The sequence below is a fragment of the Solea senegalensis genome, linkage group LG15 (assembly GCF_019176455.1).
Source record: "Solea senegalensis isolate Sse05_10M linkage group LG15, IFAPA_SoseM_1, whole genome shotgun sequence".
Classification (NCBI taxonomy): domain Eukaryota; kingdom Metazoa; phylum Chordata; class Actinopteri; order Pleuronectiformes; family Soleidae; genus Solea; species Solea senegalensis.
In genome coordinates, this window is record NC_058035.1 from 11,501,162 (window position 1) to 11,520,591 (window position 19,430).

The window sequence follows — 19,430 nt, forward strand, 5'->3', positions numbered from 1 at the left end:
TATCAGGTGAGATGGCCAAGGATGGAGTTTCTGGAGTGGGTGATGAGCTAAGTCGAAAAGCTTTACTGGAAACAGCTCAGATCTGAGGAGTCAATGCCAAACATGAATTAAGACATGTGAACAGCATCCTCTGTCAGTCTGCCTGTGAATCCCAGAGTTATGGTATTTAAAGGGTTTTGGAGGCCTTTCTCTGCGGCTACCTAAAGTTGACCTTCGGGACGACTGCGTAGCTGAGTTATCAGTCCTCTGCCCCAGTTAGGTTAAGCTCAATGCTTAGGAATGTGAGCTGCTCATAAAGACAAGGCCCAATTATTAAGACACTCTCACACACATGTCATTTAATCAGGCATGCACACCTGCAACCCAGCTCACTCTCACGTGCAGACACACAAGGAAAAAGCAGTCACGAACCTGGTGCTGTACATTTGTTAATAATAACAAATGTAAGCTACAGTACATAAATGTATGTACTGTGTGAAGTGAAGTCGATTGTGCTTCATGACAAATATTTGTTGGCTATCCCTTTAAAAAAAAAGAGAAACTTTCTTTCTCTCTTACCTAACACATCATTAAACCTCGATTTAACTCACAAACTCAAACGTAAGAGAAACAAATGACTGTATTTTCATAATATTACAGCATTTTGCCAACTTTTTGGAACCAATATGCTGATGCCGAAAAGGAGCAGTAATCGCCTCACATTCAGACCTACACGAGGGTGGCCTTTGCACAGGCAATCTAAAGAGCTCAGGTGTTGAGTGGCTGTTTAAGCATTATAGTGCTGATTTTCTGTGGCAGTGGGCCTTGAACTTGGTCAGGAATCAAAGAGCCAGCAAATTGTCTGCACCACAATTCCGTCTCGTTTTATGTCTTATTATTTCTCACCGAAACCCTCCTCCCCACCAGTCCTTAGCCATACGTAGTTTTAGATATAAAAGATGTGACGATTCAAGCTCCCCACATTAATTTGATGGCCTGTGAGAGGAGGACTGGGACTTTTTTCAGCAGTAAATTAAGCACAAGATACACTGAACAGAGGAGGACGGGAATTTCCCTCAGGATTTAACACAACCTCAGAGCCCAATGGTGTTTTAAATCTTACAAATCACTTTTCAGTAAAGCTCCTCTGCTACGTGATTAAATAACAGGAGTAATAAGTTGGGGAAGCATGTGGGTGTTATCAGACTGAAGTGATCAACACCTCACCATCTCTGATCTGGTGAAACAGTTCAAATCTCATTCTGTTCTGTCAGATGGTCCTGTGACGTTTTTTTTTATCCCCCGCTCTGTCCTTGGCGCTCACATTAGTTACACGGCTATTGTGCACCTCCTGAGAGTAGAAATGCAATCAAATGTGAGTGTTGGACACAATGTGTCTCTGGCCCAAAGTGTGACAAAGTGAGGAAACACGGTTAACTCTTTACCACTCACGGCGGTGTGACGACCAAACACAGCAGCGTTTACAGTGACACTGATGCTCGGTGCCTGTGTGTTTTAAAGGTCTCTGATATTTTCCTTTAACCTTGAGGGGAAGCCCACACGGTCTGGGTTGCACCACTGTTCATCTGAGGGCACTACATTGACTTCCATTCACTTAGACGGCCTAAACAAAGCATTATCACTAACTTAGCCCTAACATTCAAATCTTAGCCCTAAACTTAATCGGCTCGTCAGGAATAAGATTCTGCCTCATTAGGTCCAGGTTCTGGTCTCCATTTGGACATTAGGTCCTGCCAAGGCCTGTGTTTATGCCAGGAAAGGTCCTAAAGAGGTAACAAATAAAAGTACACACACACACACACAGATTTAGTTTCCTAAATGGAAGATCGCCTGAAATGAATCCAACTAAGCTTTCCCACTCCTCTGCATGCCTAATGGCTTTGCAGGATATCTGACTAACTAAGGAGGAGTTTCTGGACTTCTTTAACCTGACGTCATGGGGGCACAGCAGTAGATAAGCATCCGCGCGGATTCCGCACCCACTGTAAATCAAGAACTTTCAAATTAGCTGCTTGTATTGTTCTCGAAGCAGCTGAGCGTTAAATCTGCAAAGCCTTTCAGCAGGAGGGAGAGGAAGAGAGGGCAGATCTGAAGAAATAATTCAGTTTTATTTCCTTGGCTGTAGCTGCACCAGACACACTTTGAATATGCATATAGGGGAGATGGATAGGAATTGGTGATGATAAATTGGCCCGGTTGAGTTGTAGAGCTGCACTGAAGAGGAACAGATAAGACACAAAAAGCTGGAAAGTTCTCGAGGTAGAAAAGGTCAGATGTGAAACTTTGAAGCCAAGGATAAAAGGTAGTTATGGTTTACTCTTTATGAAAATGAATGTGAATATTTGTTGCATACCCTGCGTCCGCTGAGCACATTTGCAGAAAGGTTTTCCTTCCACTCTTAATCTCTAGAGATGTGCGACGTTTTTAAACTGCCAACAACAGAAGTTTGAGAATTCATCTATAATAGTCTGTCATAGTGAAACTTTACAGTAGTGGATTAGACAAAGCAAACAGAAGTTGATGAAACAGAATGAAGTAACTCCCCAGGCAGCCAGCAAGCACTGCTCAGTCCAATGCCTTTTGTTTGCCTCATCTTTATGGGCACATAAAAAGCTCCTTTGTTCTGTCCAGAGATCGTGTCAGAGTGCGGTCTGTCTCACTGGAGCACTGATCGCAGTTGAAAAAGAAAAAAAAAAAGTTGGGCTTTTTTCTTTACACTTTTATTTGCTTTTTCCATATTTTTCTCTTTTTGTCACCTCATGTTATTCATTATTAGTTATTTACTGCATAGAGTTGAGGTCGTGGGCCACACGGTTTGCAGCAAGTTGGAACAAGGTCCTTTCTCAATGGAGTGTGCATGTTCTGTGTGTGTGTGTGTGCGCGCATGGATTTTCTCTGGTCTCCCACAGTCCAAAAATATGCAGATTTGGGGATTAGGCAAATTGGTCACTCTAAATTGACTGTGACAGTGACTGGTTGTGGCCTTGTGATGGACAGGCAACCTGTCCAGGGTGTACCTCGCCTTTTGCCCTATGTCAGCTGGTATTGGCACCAGTGCTCCCCCGTGACCCTCATGTGGAGGATGAAGCGGTTGAAGATGAGAGTGAGTGAGTTGAGGAGGCAGGAAAAAAGACATAAAGAGTGCTCACTGAGAATCATCCCTGTTTGTGCCAGATTTAGCCAAGAGGCGATTTTTTTTACTTGAAGTGCCTGAACAGATGTGACAGTGTCACCCGAAAAAAACTCAAATACAAAATTGAAAACACAAACATCACTTAATTATACAGTGTAACATTAAAACAGACAGAAATCAGTGTTAATAGAATTATAATTGTGCACACCCTATTACGCTAACAGGTGCTAAAAATCTGAATCTAAATATCTTCCCACCCTCTCTGTCTATGTTAGAATCAATGTGATATTAATGATTTCCCAGCAGGATAACCTTGTGTACATGCTGTGGATGACGTTCCCTGTGCACGCTCTGACATTAGCTCCACTAAGACAAATGTAATCCACGTTGTCCTTCCTGCCTCACACTGGCAAAACGTGTTCACTGTCACTAATCTATAAAACGACACACCTCTTGCTCATTTCACCTCAGCCTATCTCAATAAAGGAAAATGAATCCCCTTAACGGCCAGGAATGTGTATCCATTGGAATCAAACGTGAGGAAACTTGATAACTTTCTGCTCGACGTGTGGAGCCTGGAGGACCCTTAAGCAAGCTTTGACCATATTGAAGTCTTTATTAAACTTTTTTTGGTTTCGAAAAACGAGAATGAGTGAAAAAACTAATTCTGAGTCTCATACTCAGAGGAGCTCCTTTGAGACCCATATTGATTTGATGTAGGTGATTTCATACACATTTTCAGAGAGGAGTAATATTATTACATGTCCAAAAGGCATTTTAATATTGGGCTTATGAAAGTGATCATCCTTAGTAAACAAGGTGATTGTTCAAATAACAGAAAACACAGCACAGTACATTTTGCTCTTGCTGGTTTAAATACATTTCTAATTATTTCCTAACACTTGTGAACGTATGCGTGGATGTTAAACACTGAAAGTGGTGTGACCCGTCACGCTTAAAAAGGCAACATGGATTACCAATAAAAGCCACTGTATTAAAAGGTAATTACAGAGGGTAAACCCATACATTAAATGGCTCCACTCAGCAGGGTTTAAAGGAGGTTTAATTTTCCTGTTTTTTTTAACCTTTAAAACCGGAGAGATTTTTTTAATCATCCGTGTTTCTTTTCCAAGGGCAGCGGGGTTTGTGCATTCTACTGTAAACCCAGAGCAAATATTATAAAGATGAATTATATCTGAGTAGTTACCTTAGGGCAGAGACTGCCTCAAACTCATTAAGATGTGAGGGGTTGGATGCAAGCTAAGCCTTGCAGAATGACAGGTAGACCACTGCAGTATTTAATGTCTCTCTCTCTCTCTCTCTGCCTCAGCTCCATCCCTCTGCTTTTAATAAATCACGGCACAACATCTCTTTGTCACTGATGTCTGAACATGAGAGGTGAAGAGAGGGAGCTGGGGTAATTCATGAAGGTTATTGTGTATCATTAGCCCGGTGTAATTTATTGTGCACCACACACACACACACACACACACACACACACACACACCGTAATTGTGATGCAGCTGCGGTGAATCATGCACATGGGCTCAGCAAGGTGTGAAATGAACCAGTGCTGATTAGGGTGCTCCGTTTACGAAAAAAACATCATGACACGATATAGTTATCGGCCATCCACCACCAAACGAAAGACTTTCAATACTGTGCAGTGCTGCAGGGTCTTTTAGTGTTAAAGATATACAATTGATTTCCCCCGTATGAATGAATCTTTAGTATGATTTGTAGAAGAGTTGTGTGCCTTTTAGCCAATGGCCTCCTTCACATTTCCACAGTTTGGTTCATAATGAGGAGCACAGCCCATCTCGAGGTCAGTAACCGGCTGTGTGATAAATGCCTTGCTGAGGGGCATGTAGTTGTATGGTTGAACATTACTCAGGCACAGTTTCCACCAAGATTGGAAATGAACTGCCGGGCCCAAGAATCCTTCCATTAACTTAAGTTGACCCTCTTTTATTTATGTGGGACTTTGGTGTCATTCATTTGATTTTCATAGAGGTTGGGAATCATTGATCTACATAGTTTTAAATGAAATACTGAGCCCGCAGTTGTTGTAATTATGAATGTGTCATTGGTGGTGTGGGGGGGGGTTTGAATAGAGGAAGAAAGACATAGTGACTCAAGGGACCACAGCCAAATGTGAGAGATATTCTTTTGATTTTGGCACCTCGAGTGAAATGTTCTTCGGAGTCCCAGGATTTCAGCACCTCCGCGTCTTATTTAAAAAAAAACAAAAAACAACTCACTTCTTCTGTCACTTAATGTGAGGCATGCACACATCAGCAAGATTAGAATTTCAATAGTAATGATTGTGCTTTGCTGCTACAAGGCAATCCCCAGTAATATTGTGGTATCATAAAATCTAGTTTCGGAGCGCTCTGTGGCTCTAGGAGGTCTACAGCTGTGCAACAGAGCGATGTATTGAATTGTTTCAGAGCGCAGGGACTGAAAGACTTTGCTAAGACAACGGGGAACAAGGTTGTATCTGACACATCTCTGGGAGCCCGAGCTGAAGGAGGTGGGAGAATGCTAATTTGTTCTCAGTCAGTCAGAGTGTGGAAAAGACAGGACTCCTTTGTGGACGTGACCTTGGTCATCGTTTTTAGCCTCATTCCTAATTGAAGAATTTACTTTTTCTGAGCCCTATTCATTTTGGCATTTGAACACACAAAGGACTCGTGTGATATCTGCTGATTGCCCAAACAATGACTGCACATTTGTTTCCTTTGACACAGGTTTACAGAGTTTCTGGAGCCATTTGAGCGAGTGATTCAACCGGAGGAGCTTTGGCTCTACAAGAATCCTTTAGTTGAGTCTGACCATATCCCCAAGAGAGTCATGTTTGTAAGTACCTTTTACAGTTTATGAATTGCACACATTACGGACTTGATTGGCACAAAATACCCTGTTGTTATTATTACGTTCTACACGATTACATTCTACTTAATTCTAACTCGTCAATGAGTTCATTTAGGAAAATGAGTCGCACAAAACCTCTTCTCTCTCTCTCTCTCTCCACTGTCGAGGTGCATCATGATGATAGGGAAGGACTTCGCAGAACTGTGGTTATAAGAGTTAATGCAACTCCTCCTGGAGCAAAGTGGGTGGTGCGTGTTAAGATGAGTTCCTAGGAGATACAGCAGGGAGAAAAGGATACTTTCCCTCTGGCTCACATTATAAACATAGTGCAAATAATCCAAATAATTAAAAAAACTATAGAGTGCATATCCGGTTCCCAGCGATGAACACCAGCTTCAATACATTGAAAATGCAGCATACTGGTTATTACAGTTGCTGCCAGAATCAGATGGTGCACACTTAATGGTCCTCTTTTTCCTCCCAAAGAGCAATCATGGTCAAATCTAACAGCAAAGATAGCTGCTGTAAAAGGTAAAACCCTTCAAACACTATTGTCCCATCTGCTGCCAAATGTTCCTTCTAACCACAGGAAATGTATGGAAATGTATTTCAGCATCTTCATACATAGAGATGTAATAGAGAATTGAACATCATGGGCAATTTGCCTTTTCGCATGGTGCCATGAATCTTCTATACTCACCCACACCACAGCATATACTGTTGTAGCCTGGAGATTATTCTATCCAAGTATAAAACCAGCAAGCAGAGGGAAGACTCAGTAATATACGGTATCTACCAGCAAGTCATAAGCTCTACCTTAATCAAATACAATACCTTTATCTCTGTGTGTAATTCAGTCACAAACAGATATTGGAAAATTAGGATTTCATAGAGGAATAGTGTGTTCAGTGTCTTACCAAGTAGTCAGGCACTGTGGCCTGTCGTCAAAAATATATAGAAGTGTTGCTCACTGTGATAACAGAAATGATGACCTGTTTATCCAGGCAGTCTCAGGCAGAATCTGCTCTGTGTGAAGCAATCTTCTAAATATTCTAAACCCTATGATGAGGAGTGTATTGTACAGGGTGCCCTGTATGTGTGATATTATAAAGAAATAAAAGCTTTCATGTTGCTTCAGTTTCCATGGATTTCTGAATATTGGTGGGACGTTGCTGCTCTAGCTCTGGAGGTTTGCAGAATCTATCTGTCCTTGGAGGGGATTTTCATGGCGCTACTACAGTTACTGTATGCATCACTGTGACCTTCATTAAGATATTATACTGTATTATCCTGCTCACAGCCCCCAAAAGTCCCTCACGGATTATATCATTTTGGAAGTGACAGGGATAGACTGAGTGTTGATCTACAGCTTCCCCCTTCAGTGGAGCTAAAAGTACAAAATGTGTTAGATGGGTCTAACTCAACGTGACACAACGTGATTTATTGCGGAGGCCTTGATTAATGAGTGATAGTTGGCGAGTAAGGGCTCCGGCGGACAAAGGATGGAGGGCAGAGGGGAAGTGAGTGGGGAATGAAGGTGGAGGAGCTGTGGTAGCCATAGCCAGGGCTTAAGAGGAGCTGGATTCTGTGGGTTTTGGAGTGGGCTGCAGACAAACAGAGAGATACAAGGGCAGTGCAAAAACACTGAGAGAACTGGTGACGATTGTATGAAAAGTTATAATATGTCAAAGTTAAAGTACCTTCATTGACAATTCCAACACTCTTTAGATCTATAGGAATCTTTCAAGGTAACGGACCGTTTCACTTTGTTTAGCCTTACACTGACGTCATCTGATTTACTGAAATGACCCCTCACTTTACAGAGCTGCAGCTGAGTTCACTGAGCACCACATTTGTACATCTCATCAAACAACCCATGTGTACATTAAGTGTCTGACTAATAAAAGCCAGATCAATTAAACCAGGGAAACATGAATAACTCGCTATGAACAAACTTGGTGCCGTCACTCATGGACCAAACAAGACGAACTGGTGACATGACAGTGCAAGACCAGGACTATTTAAGCAGGAGGTTAAGTGGGAACAGGTGAAAGCAATCAGGGGCGGGGCAGACAATCACAGTGGCGGGAAATCACAGAAGGGAAGGAAGTCAGGTTCTGAAACGAGAGGGAAAGGTGAATACAAAATAAAACAGGAAGTGCATATGAAAACAAAACATGAGTCAGTGAACTTAACACACTTATCTTAACACACGAGATATTACAAAAACTCTATAACGTAAGTCAACCAGTTGAAATCATTTTGCTGTTTTGAGTGAACATCTTGGAAGAATAAATAAGACCACAATGAACATTAAGGTCATGTGCCGGAAGGTTTTGCTTGAATAATTCAAAAGAAGCTTCAAAGCAAGCAAAACGAATATTATGAAGCGAGATCAATGGCATTGTCAAATCTTTGAAATACTTTTAAACACCTCAATGTGTTTCCATGGCAACGCAAATCAAGTCCTCTTTTTTTACCATCTTTTGCTTTGGAACTGGTGGTCTACCGGTTTCACCCTGAATACATTCTGAGGGGATGTAAAAAGTCTCACCTGCAAATGTGTGTTTTGTTTTCTCACCGAGTTTCCTCACAACCTCACCGCTAAAATAATTGAAACTGATGTGAGTAAGGTGACTGAATCAGAGAAACCTGTGATGGATGATACACAGCAGAGCATGCTTGCTGCTTCAGTCATTTTAATCAGAAATGTTATTTAGTATACACAGTGTTTGTAACCCTGCCTTTTGAAATTGCGTTCATATTCAACCACACAACAAATCAGATGTCTTGAGAAATCGATTTTAGTTCAGTCCCTCAGGACAAAATGAACATGAAATACAGTATTATTATTACAGTTTTAATGATCTGGTTTATTGAAAAATGTCAGTTACTTCTGGCACAAAAGGCTCAGCACTCAAGAGAAATTGTCAATAAAATGGTATTAAAACCCAACCTTTGGTTTTACCAGCTTTTGTTGCATAAGGAAGAAAATGATATTACATTTTGTCAGAAAATAATCAACACATTTTGGGGAATTCATTATGATCTAAGTGCTGAGGAGACCCAAAGATCTGATCAAGTTAGGAGAAAGACTCTCCTCTGCATAATTAAGAAGCATCATTTTGCCTTGACTTAACTCTGAATAAAGGGCAGGTACAAGTCATTTTTTTTTCTAAGCAAAAGTAATTTGGTAACCCTGCACATCCTTCAGTGTTACAACACAATGTTCCAATGCATCTCTAATTTGTTTTTGTTTTGATTTACTCATAGGCAATTTCGTTTCTTACCCCACTAGCGGTGATATTTGTGGTGAAGATAATACAGAGAACGGACAAGACAGAAATCAAAGAGGCATGTTTAGGTAAGGAATTCTGTATTCATATACAATATGTCATTATTTTGCTGCAGAAAATACACAGCATTTGGTTTTTCTCTTTCACATTTTGAACAGTCAAGATCAGTCAAGATCTCACAAACTGATCTGCATTACATCAGACATTACATCCACAGTATTTAGCATTCCGTGCTCTTTGTTTTGGGTAATCCTTTCACTCTGATTATATCCTGTTTACCATTTTGCCCTGGATTTAGAACCCTCATCGCTTCGGGACATCAGAGAGCGTCATAGAAATGTATTACAAATCCAATTAAAGAAGATGCAGAGATGAACTGCGTGGAGAGATGATGATATAATGTACGAGGGTTGCCGTTACAGTGCTGTGTTGAACCTCACATCCCCATCGCCGTCTACAGAGACACAGCTGTGCAGAGAAACATTACTGCAAAGAACAAACAATAAAAGGGTTGCTTTAAATCCCTATCGTGGATTTAAACCAACCCTCCATCTCCATCTACACCTAATCAGAGAGAAAGAAAGATCATAAAAGCAGTTTTCGACGGTGTGTGTGCAACTAAAGCTCAATTTAACTCCAGCACATACACTACAGACCGCCCTACTTTTTATATACCACAGTAAAACCTCAGAAACGTGGAGTTTTTTTTCCTCCATTATTAATGAAGTTCAAAGTTGTCCCTGAGATTCCACTTATTATTGTGCTTATTAAACAACATTTCAAGCTGATCTCGCCTGGTGGAGTTCGCAGTAAACAGATGCTCCTTATATTGTGCAGAGGCACACATAATATATAAACACAAAGGAGAGACACACAGAACGACAAACATTAATGCAACTTTAACAGGTAGGGAGATTTTTCACCTCCATCGTACCTTTGGGGCTTGTTTTTGCTCCTATTGTGCACTTACTGTTTGACACACTGTTCTGCTAATCTTCTTTTTTTTTCTCTTTGGAGTAAAAGGAGCACACTGTTCCCTTCACTCTATCATTCTCAAACTCATATATTCTTAATTGTATGATAATCTACTAGTCAGGGTATGATAGAGCCATTTTGCCCGAATTTGATTACACTCTGGGAAAAGCAGCACTCTCAGAGACACAGTGATGATTCTGCAGAGATCTTAAAATTTGGCGACAATGCATGAGCATTTTTATTCATCATCTAAATGTGAGAGCTCATAACACACTGTTTTATAGTTTGGCGGGTGCAGAGGGAGTCGTCTTCTGGATAGTGAAACAATGACAGATTTTCAATCATAGGAGTTTGTATCATGGTCTATGCCTCATGCGTCAAAACGAAACTTTCTGGGATTTATCGGACCACTGGGCTCCTGCACACCGGCTCACTGAATGTCTCTTAAAAGTTCTGGACAATAGCAGTCGACTTGGGATGTATCGAAGCGTTTTTATATTGAGAGATTATTGAGAGACAGTTTAATTCAACTGAATAGAGCAACTTAGCCAAAGAGCTCACAAGCCGAATAAGGAAGACTGCTAATGTCTTTGTTGTGGTGTTAATGTGTTAATATGAATCTTAAATCTGAGGCAGGCAATTTGGCATATTCATCAATACTTCCACAATAACTGTATAGCCTAATGTAAATCGAGTGACCTGAGAGAGAAGTCTGCACCTCCTCTATGCTCTGATTTCATTATTGCACCTTATCCGAGCTTCGTTTCCAGTGTTGGGTAATCTGCCAATCCCAGGGCAGTTACAAGGAGTTTGTAAAACAAGGAAAACATTTCAACAAATACAAGCAAGCAAGCAAGCAAACAAATACATTTTAAGCAATAAAAAAAAAAAAAAACACTTGTCTTCAAAATGTATGTGTCTACTTTTGCTGAGACCTAGTGATCGATGACAGCTTCAATAATAGGAATTGCAGCAAGAAAAACATATAGAAAAAACAAGCAGAAGTACAAACATAAGTTTCCAAAACGTTGTCAGTGATGCTGTTAGCAGTGGACGAGGTAAAGGGACAAAGATAATTATTATTTAAAGGGTAACTAAAGCCTCTCCTCTGAGGCTGACGCTGCCTCATCCCTGATTTAAAAAGGAAGTGGGCTGAGGAGCTACAGTACGTGAGGGAGAGGAGGGAGAGTGGGGATCAGTGATGTGATGTGGTTTGGAAGCGACTCTGACACTGGGTAACAGCTGTGTAGTCATGTTTTGCCCATTGCCACTGAGGTGAGTCAAGCTTTTAGAAATGGTGGGAGGAGTCTGGGACAATCAGCCTTGCACTAATTGGACAATATGGTGACAAAAGGGCGTACCAGGGATGCCAGAGTTGACTAAGAAAGCCAACTGCAAAATTGTAATGCAGTAACTGGTGTCTGACCAGGGAAGTGGTAGATGCACAGATTTTTATCACAGCACATACAATTTCAAAACTCGAAACTGGCAAAATTTGCACCTGAATCAATAAAAAACATTTCTAGATACGCAAATACATTGCTTTTCCCCTGGAAAAAAGTGGTTTAGGGGTTTAGTTACGCTTGAAATGACCATCAATAAACCTCCCAGGGCTGGACTTTATCTGAGAGGATGGCACTGCAGCAGGAGTTTTATATGTTAGCATGCGCGCTGGTCTCATTTCTGAACTGGTCAAATGGAACATGTGCCATTTGGACTCTCGTCTGAGCTCCACAGGCTTTGGCTAAAAATAACTAATAAATGCTAAATATCACAGATGCTCTGCTCCTCTCAGCACCTCAGAAACATCTTAAATTGGGCAACAGAGATGTGACGAGGATTCAGTTTGTTTGTAAGCAACTGGGATTAACCCATGAGGGCGGATACTTTGGCCAATGATGACAAAGCTAATTAAATGAACATATGGTTACAGTGCAACTCCTACCGTAGTTCAACCAACTGTAGATTTGTTGGCATTACTATAGGTCTACTGGACTTATTTTGTTCCATGTTAAAAATCAACGACAGACCACAGATTTGTGGCTTTGAGGGAAATATTTCAATAACTGTGTATGAGTTTCTTTAGGTGATACGATTTCTTTTCACACTCCAAAACATCGGTTCAGTGTAGACTCTCAATTGACTGTAGGTATCATTGTGAGTTTGGACAGTTGTTTATCTCTGTATGTCGGTCGACTCTTCCTCTTGCCCAAATTGGCTCCAGCTTCACTTCCCCCACAGAATAAGGAGTAAGTAAGGGATGAATATATCTCAGCAAGTGTTGCAGGAATTGCTATTTCATTTGGAACAGGCCTTCACCAAATTATACTCGATACGTTAGGTTTATGACCGAACATCTACTGAACTCTATCAGCCTCAGGTGTACATGAGTGTGACGCTTTGTGTGTTCATTCACACTTAAATCCTAACAAACATCTGCTCACGTGCGAGGGAAATTTCCATGTACCCAGTTAGCTGTTTTATTTGTCGGAAGAGTGGGTAACATATATGTGTATATGGTGATATTGACAATGTTAATATGTCTAAATAATGTTTGATGTTTAATCAAGTATAACATGTGTATAAAATGAAATAGCCATATAAATATTGGTGGGGTTGGACCTGATATTGGACTTCTTCCCACTCCCACTTGAACATGTGTAATTTAGATGTTTCATGATCCAAATCAATTAAATCATCATCATCATCATCATCATCATGCCAGAACCTGTACTGCACTGGTGAATTCATGCTTTCACTATAGCTCTCCCGGTGTTATGGATGATCCTCACAGTGTGCTCACCTTGTCTGTTTTTTAAAAATCCTCAGTATTGTAAGATGCTTATATGCATGTGTGTGTTTGTGTCAATCTTCCTTCTCCTCCAGCTGTGTCCCTGGCTCTTGCCCTGAATGGCGTCTTCACAAACACCATCAAGTTGATTGTTGGCAGGTAAGAAGCAGAAGCACTTTACAGCCTCTGACAGTGATGTTCCATATTAGGCTGCAGCCTCTGAATGACATGTTTCAGCATGAGCTTAATAGATTAATGGTCGGGTATCGGTTGCACAGAGATTGATTCCTCTTGTCGTCGTTGTTTGCATTATTTCACAGACCAAGGCCGGATTACTTTCAGCGCTGTTTTCCTGATGGACAAGGAAACGCAAAGATGCAGTGCACTGGAGAGCCAGATCTCGTTTCCGAGGGACGCAAGAGCTTCCCCAGCAGTCATTCCTCCTGTGAGCATGAGCATCTTTCCCAGCAGATCTCTGGCAGTGCTCTTAAACAGATAACAGATGCCAACCTCACATCTCTGAATCAATTATAAAGGCATATGTAGCTACCCATGCAAGGTTTCACATAGAAAACTCTGAATGAATGACGCCCTGCATTTGCATCACATTTCAATGCAATGATGTTGTTGCGGTCGTTCTCTTTATAGGTTATTGAGTTGTTGTTGAGTGTACGCATCCTTCAGTGGCTTGTTAAGATGTTATGTTATGAGTGCGGTGGTTCAGTCTCGAGCACTTGAGTGTTAAATGCATGCTTGTCTGTGTCAGTGTCAGCCGCCTCATGTGCGACACAGGGCATCTATTCTACAATATTGCTTTCCGAGTCACAACGACGGTGTGTTAAATAATTCTGATACTTTTTTCTGTTGTCCAGCAGATGGATGTAAGTGGTATGCAAGTCATGTCATCATCATCATCAGTCAGTCTGACTGGTATGCAAGTGTTAAATATAAATATAGCATGAGTGACCTGTTGCCATGGACTTTGAAATTTCTTTTTAGTCTTGCTCTGGACCTCAGAAAACTCCAGCAGCAATAAAATTACAATGAAATTACACCGAACCCCCTGTGATCTATTATGCGATCCATATATCTTTATATCCTGGGGTAAGCTGAGTAGCATCTGTGGTATATTTGAAATTTATGTTGTTTACTTTTCTTCATATCTCATATTACATTACCTCTCTAGATGCACATGCACACTTAACAAGGTAATTATGTAAAATTCATAAGCACGGCCGGAATGTGCAAACAAGGAAATGTAGCATAGTAGTGAAGCATTTATCACCGGTTGAAAAGCAAAAACCCTGTCGCTGTAACCATAGTGAAATCATTTGTCTTATTTGTCTTTAATTAAAGTAAAAATGTTGCATGTAGACAGAAGAATTCTGTAACACTTTATATTGCACTACAGTGACAACATGGAAATAGTACGGTAATAACCAAGCCAGCATTTCCTTGTGGGCCCCATAAGGCTTATGATTTGGGGTGACAATGTGGGTTGCAAGGGGGTTTGTTTGGGGTTTCCATGGTGGCCCCACCTGTGTTTGCTCACATGGGCTTTCCATGTGGAGCCCATGTTACTGAAACCATATGGGACCTGGATAATTTGCCCACATCAAGCACATGCCCACTTAGTGCCCACTAAGTACCCAGGTAGCCTGGGAAGGGTATTAGGTGGACATAGGCTTACACAGGTGGGACCACCATGAAAACCATGGACTAACCCACTTTGGACCCATAACAACACCAGTCTAATACCTTCACATTAATATGCTTGTGAATAAGAATTAATGATTACATGTAAAGTAATGCCCCGCACACAATTTCCAATGTTATTGCCCTGCGATTACTCAATGATTGCTCCAGAAATAAGCTGGTATTACCATAATATTACTTTCTTTATTACAAAATTATACCATCATACAAATACAGTTTAATTTCAATCTTGCATTTGCATGTGCAGTAAAACCCAGTGCTTATGACATGTTGTGGTAATTATAGTCCATGAAAGGTGTCACATCAAACATGGGATTATTTGGTCTTTGTCACAATAACATGGCAAAATGTCATCAGAGAATACGTGGAACAGGCAGTCATATGTAAGAGTGACGGTGAGTTTTATTGTCATTTTTATTTTATCGCCTTTATTTTCATGTTACGCCTTCCCTGCTTCTCAAACACCTGCCTTAGGAAAGAAGTGCTTTGAAGGGCTGGCTGAGTCCCATTCCAAGCAGAGAGGAGCACTGCAGCACTTTATATGGCTAACATACATCTGTGGGGCAGCTCTAAAAGCCTCATGTTGTTGTGCTGTGAAGGGAGTAAGTGATTTAGAGAACCACACAACAGGGACATGATAAGCACCTATGCCGGTGTGTCTGGGGAGAAAAGGGAAAAAAATCCAATTTCCCGTTTGTGTCCCTTTTGATTATGACAACACTTTTTGGACCATGCATAAGTTGGAGAGCTTTTAACGGAATGAATGCAGAAAAAGACACAGAATAGAGCCAGACACATGACAAGTGTGCAAGTATCGCCTTGTTGTAATGTGCAAAAAGGCAGACGAGGCTATTTCACACGAAGCGTTCTCACACTCTTTCGGCCAAATAATATGTATGGTAATCAGATGACCCAGACTAATACATAACAATCAGGAAAATTTAAAAGCACTCACCCGACTTCAATGTTCAATGACAGCCGGGTTTTTTTTTTTATAGCACAAAAACTTTTATTGCATTTCAAAATTTTTAAAGCCTCTCGGGTTCACCGTGATTAGATTGTGTTGCTTCTTCTCGTGGCAACAGAAACTAGAGGAGACCGGTCTCAGAGAGTGAAAGACAAACAGATAAACACAAACCCACTGCAACAGTAAAGCCCTGAAAGCAGGCCCTGAAGCATTAGCAAAATGGTCCTCGTCTTATTCTTATTCATCACACCCTCTCTCCCCGTGCATATTGAGTGCATTAGAGATGATCGGTTAATAGGCGCTCTTAAAAACCATCTGCCATCTTTACCATCTATTCCTTCCATGTCTGTGAGAATCCTGTGAGACAGATCCAGTCACAACGTTGCTTGCGTCTTTCACCTCAATTGAATAGCATATAGGTTGGGATGTCAGTCTTATTATTTCAGTATGGAGGGAAAGAGAATGACACTTGTGCAAAGCGCGCTCGCGTATGTTTACCCACTCATGCCTCTTCAGTGCATCTGGAGTGCGATGAGGGTGAGGTTGAGGAGCAGCTTGTGTAGGAGTGCAGCCATTATATAGTGCTAATGATGAGTTCCTGTCCAGCTTTTGTATGTTAATGGCTGAAATGAGCTTAGTGCCCAAGCGGTTGGTGAATTGCATCACGCTTCTGTCAGAGGGGTGTCCCATTGTTTTTTGCACAGGTCAGAGGTCAGAATAGGAGAGATGGAAATGGGAGATGGAAACCAATCACTGATGTCAGTGTTTGGTCGGGCATGTTGTGTGTGTGTGTGGGCAGGTCGTTTAAGAGGAGGAAGTTGTAAAAAAAAACAAATCAAAAATAATTTGTACAATCTACTGAAGCATAACTCAACTCAACTTTGTTTCAACCGCCTCTGTTTTGGATCGTAATTGTCTTGATTGGGTGCTGTTTACAGAAATCACCCTATTATCTTCTAAAAAAGTGTAATCAAACAGGGAAAAAAGAAAATACTGCATTCATCACACCCATTAACCACCCTTGTTTAGTCTCAGGGAATGACCTTCAAAGGCTTTTAAGAGCATGAAGTGAATTCATTGCCATGATGTTTTCTTTCATTGTCAGCCTCCTCTCTAGCTTTTGGACATTTGGGTACTCTGTGAAACTGTGCTTCTCCAAATATGTTGGTTATATATCCAAGTTATGCTATAATCTTACATGTAGAAATGTGTGTGTGTGTTTTTGTGTGATATATACTCATGTATTAAGCATAACCAGAGTATGATATTGGCCTAATGTTCAAGGTGTCTGCACACATGGCACACATAGGAAAATAAGGCATGTACATGACTATAGTGCTTTTTTCTTCTTTCTAATACATTTAATAATTCTAATGCAATTTTTCTTGGTTTGATGTGTAAAACATAACAAAATAGTTTTTTCCAGTTACTTTATATTTTAGTAATAGTGTTGATCAATAATGGTACAGTACATTACATGGAAGCCCTACACTCCATAATGTAAAATGCGTCATGTAAACAATATTAACTTATATTCTTCACCGTATCTGCAGAAACAGTTGCTAAATTATGAAATAATGAGCTCATGACTCACTATGCTTTCCTCCAGTGCAAACACTCTAAATTGCTTCCGGTGTACCTGTGACTGTAGGTGAATTAATAGTTAACCTTCTGAGGGTTTGTTGACCTGCCCTCAGTGAGTCCCTGTCTTCCTCTCAAAGCATGCTTGGATGAGCTCCAGCTCCCCTCACTCTGAATGATAATGATGGCAATAGCAGTAAACTGGGCACCTGCTGGGTCCTAAGCTTTGTTTCATGTAGACTGGGTGATGATAATGGATTCTCTTTCCTCGTTACACCAGCGGTGGTGGGGTGGGGGATATGTCATGTTCTATGTATAACCGCTCTAAGATTTCCTTTAAAGGTTAACTCAACAGAGTGGATCTATTGTTCATAGGCAATAGAGTCTTCCTTTAAAATGTGTTATGTGAGCATCTTCACTGGAGTTGTTAACATGAATGGTGCGTGTGCTGCTCGGCGATTGGGAATGTGGACGGTTCATAGAGAAGTCTCATGGATCATGGGCAATGAGGGATGCTACAGGACAATTTCACGGATTTAACAGTGCCTGTAACCTTAGACCTTCTTCACTTACCCCCATTCCTTACTCTACTGACTAAACAAACATAAAACAAACGTAAAAATGCTTAAAGCAAGAAAAATAAAGAAAACAGGAAAGCAGTGGTTGAGAATGGGTGCTCAGTAAATCAGCTAATAAGGGGGAGGGAAGGGTTGTGTGTAATACATTCAGATACCATAAATCAAACATGCCCTTGTTGGATCATATCAAAATCGCACACTAGATTAAGTCATGGCTCAAGGCACAGCTAATGAAATGACACTGGAAGACTTATTTGAATAAAAACCTAATATCAGCCCAGGAAATGCAGAGTGTTAAGTAGAATCAATTCTTACTCCCTTATCGAAGAACAAACGCTGTGACAGCCGGATGCTCTCCTGCCTCAATCCACCATCCATCCATCCATCCATCCATCCTCTCTGTCAACAAGCTACATGTATGTCAGACTATTCTTAGAGTTACTATTCCAGTTTGTGGGTTGACTGACAAGTGGGCAGTGTTTGGTGAACTGTGGCAATGAACAAATGACGGCGTCACAAATGTTTATGGCTCCATCAAAGGACTTTTGAATGTATTCAACTGTCACGCGGTAGCACAGTATGGACAGCAGCACTGTCATTGTTGTTTCATGAACAGGATCAGGAACAGGTCATTTGGCAGTGATACTTCATCAGGTATGGATTGTATATGACAAACTCATTTGGAGCATTGTTTTTTTTGTCTTTTTTGCGATGTGCGTTTGTTCCACGATACACACTTTGGAAGAGAATGCACTGTGTATTGATTGTTGCATTGTATGTATGTGACATAGAGTAATTCCATTCCTCGGTGAGCTCAAAACCGCAAGGTTGCTGGTTCAATACTGGTACAGGCCAAGGCCTGGGGTGCCCTAGAGCAATCCCCCATTGCTCCCTGGGCACTGCAAGTGCCGCCCACTGCTCCTGCGCCTGGCTTGTCTTTGTGTAAGGATGTAATAAAGATGGGTTAAATGCAGAGCACAAATTCACTATCACTAATTGCCGTGTGGGTGTGCAAAAATAATACTAACTCTAAACGTGTCTTCTTTATTATGGTTTCCTGTCTGACTTATTGTTGGTTTTACTTTATACAGATTATTCAGCGTTGCAGTCAGTCATGCAGTGTTTCCGACCTTTTTAGTCGAGGCACAGTTGCAGCATGCTGATTAGCAAAGACAGTGGTGAGAGTTTATAATGTGGAAATCTAAGCATGGCAACCATGACCTTCCTCCTCTTTGTCTGCTCACTTCTTATGTTTGCTAGTCGCCTTCTCCGGCCTTGGCTTCACCTCCTTCTACCTGGCAGGGAAGCTGCAGTGTTTCACAGACCAGGGGCGAGGGCGTAGCTGGCGTCTCTGTGCCATGGTGCTGCCTCTCTACAGTGCCATGATGATTGCCCTGTCCCGGACTTGCGACTACAAACACCACTGGCAAGGTTTGCATAACAGCTCAATCACGACGCATGGGATATATATATATATATATTTGCCTGCATGAATCACAATTAGATGCATTGTCAGATA

At 41.1% G+C, this 19,430-nt stretch overlaps 1 protein-coding gene across 1 annotated transcript in view; it reads left to right on the forward strand.

Annotated features, from left to right (window-relative positions):
- The window catches only part of plpp4 (phospholipid phosphatase 4), a 36,674-nt gene that overhangs the window by 13,055 nt on the left and 4,189 nt on the right, over positions 1-19,430 (forward strand). The window contains exons 2-6 of the mRNA XM_044046688.1: positions 5,884-5,992; positions 9,281-9,371; positions 13,165-13,228; positions 13,390-13,514; positions 19,172-19,342. Of these exons, the coding sequence (XP_043902623.1) occupies positions 5,884-5,992; positions 9,281-9,371; positions 13,165-13,228; positions 13,390-13,514; positions 19,172-19,342 (560 nt within the window). The remainder of the gene's footprint in view (positions 1-5,883; positions 5,993-9,280; positions 9,372-13,164; positions 13,229-13,389; positions 13,515-19,171; positions 19,343-19,430) is intronic.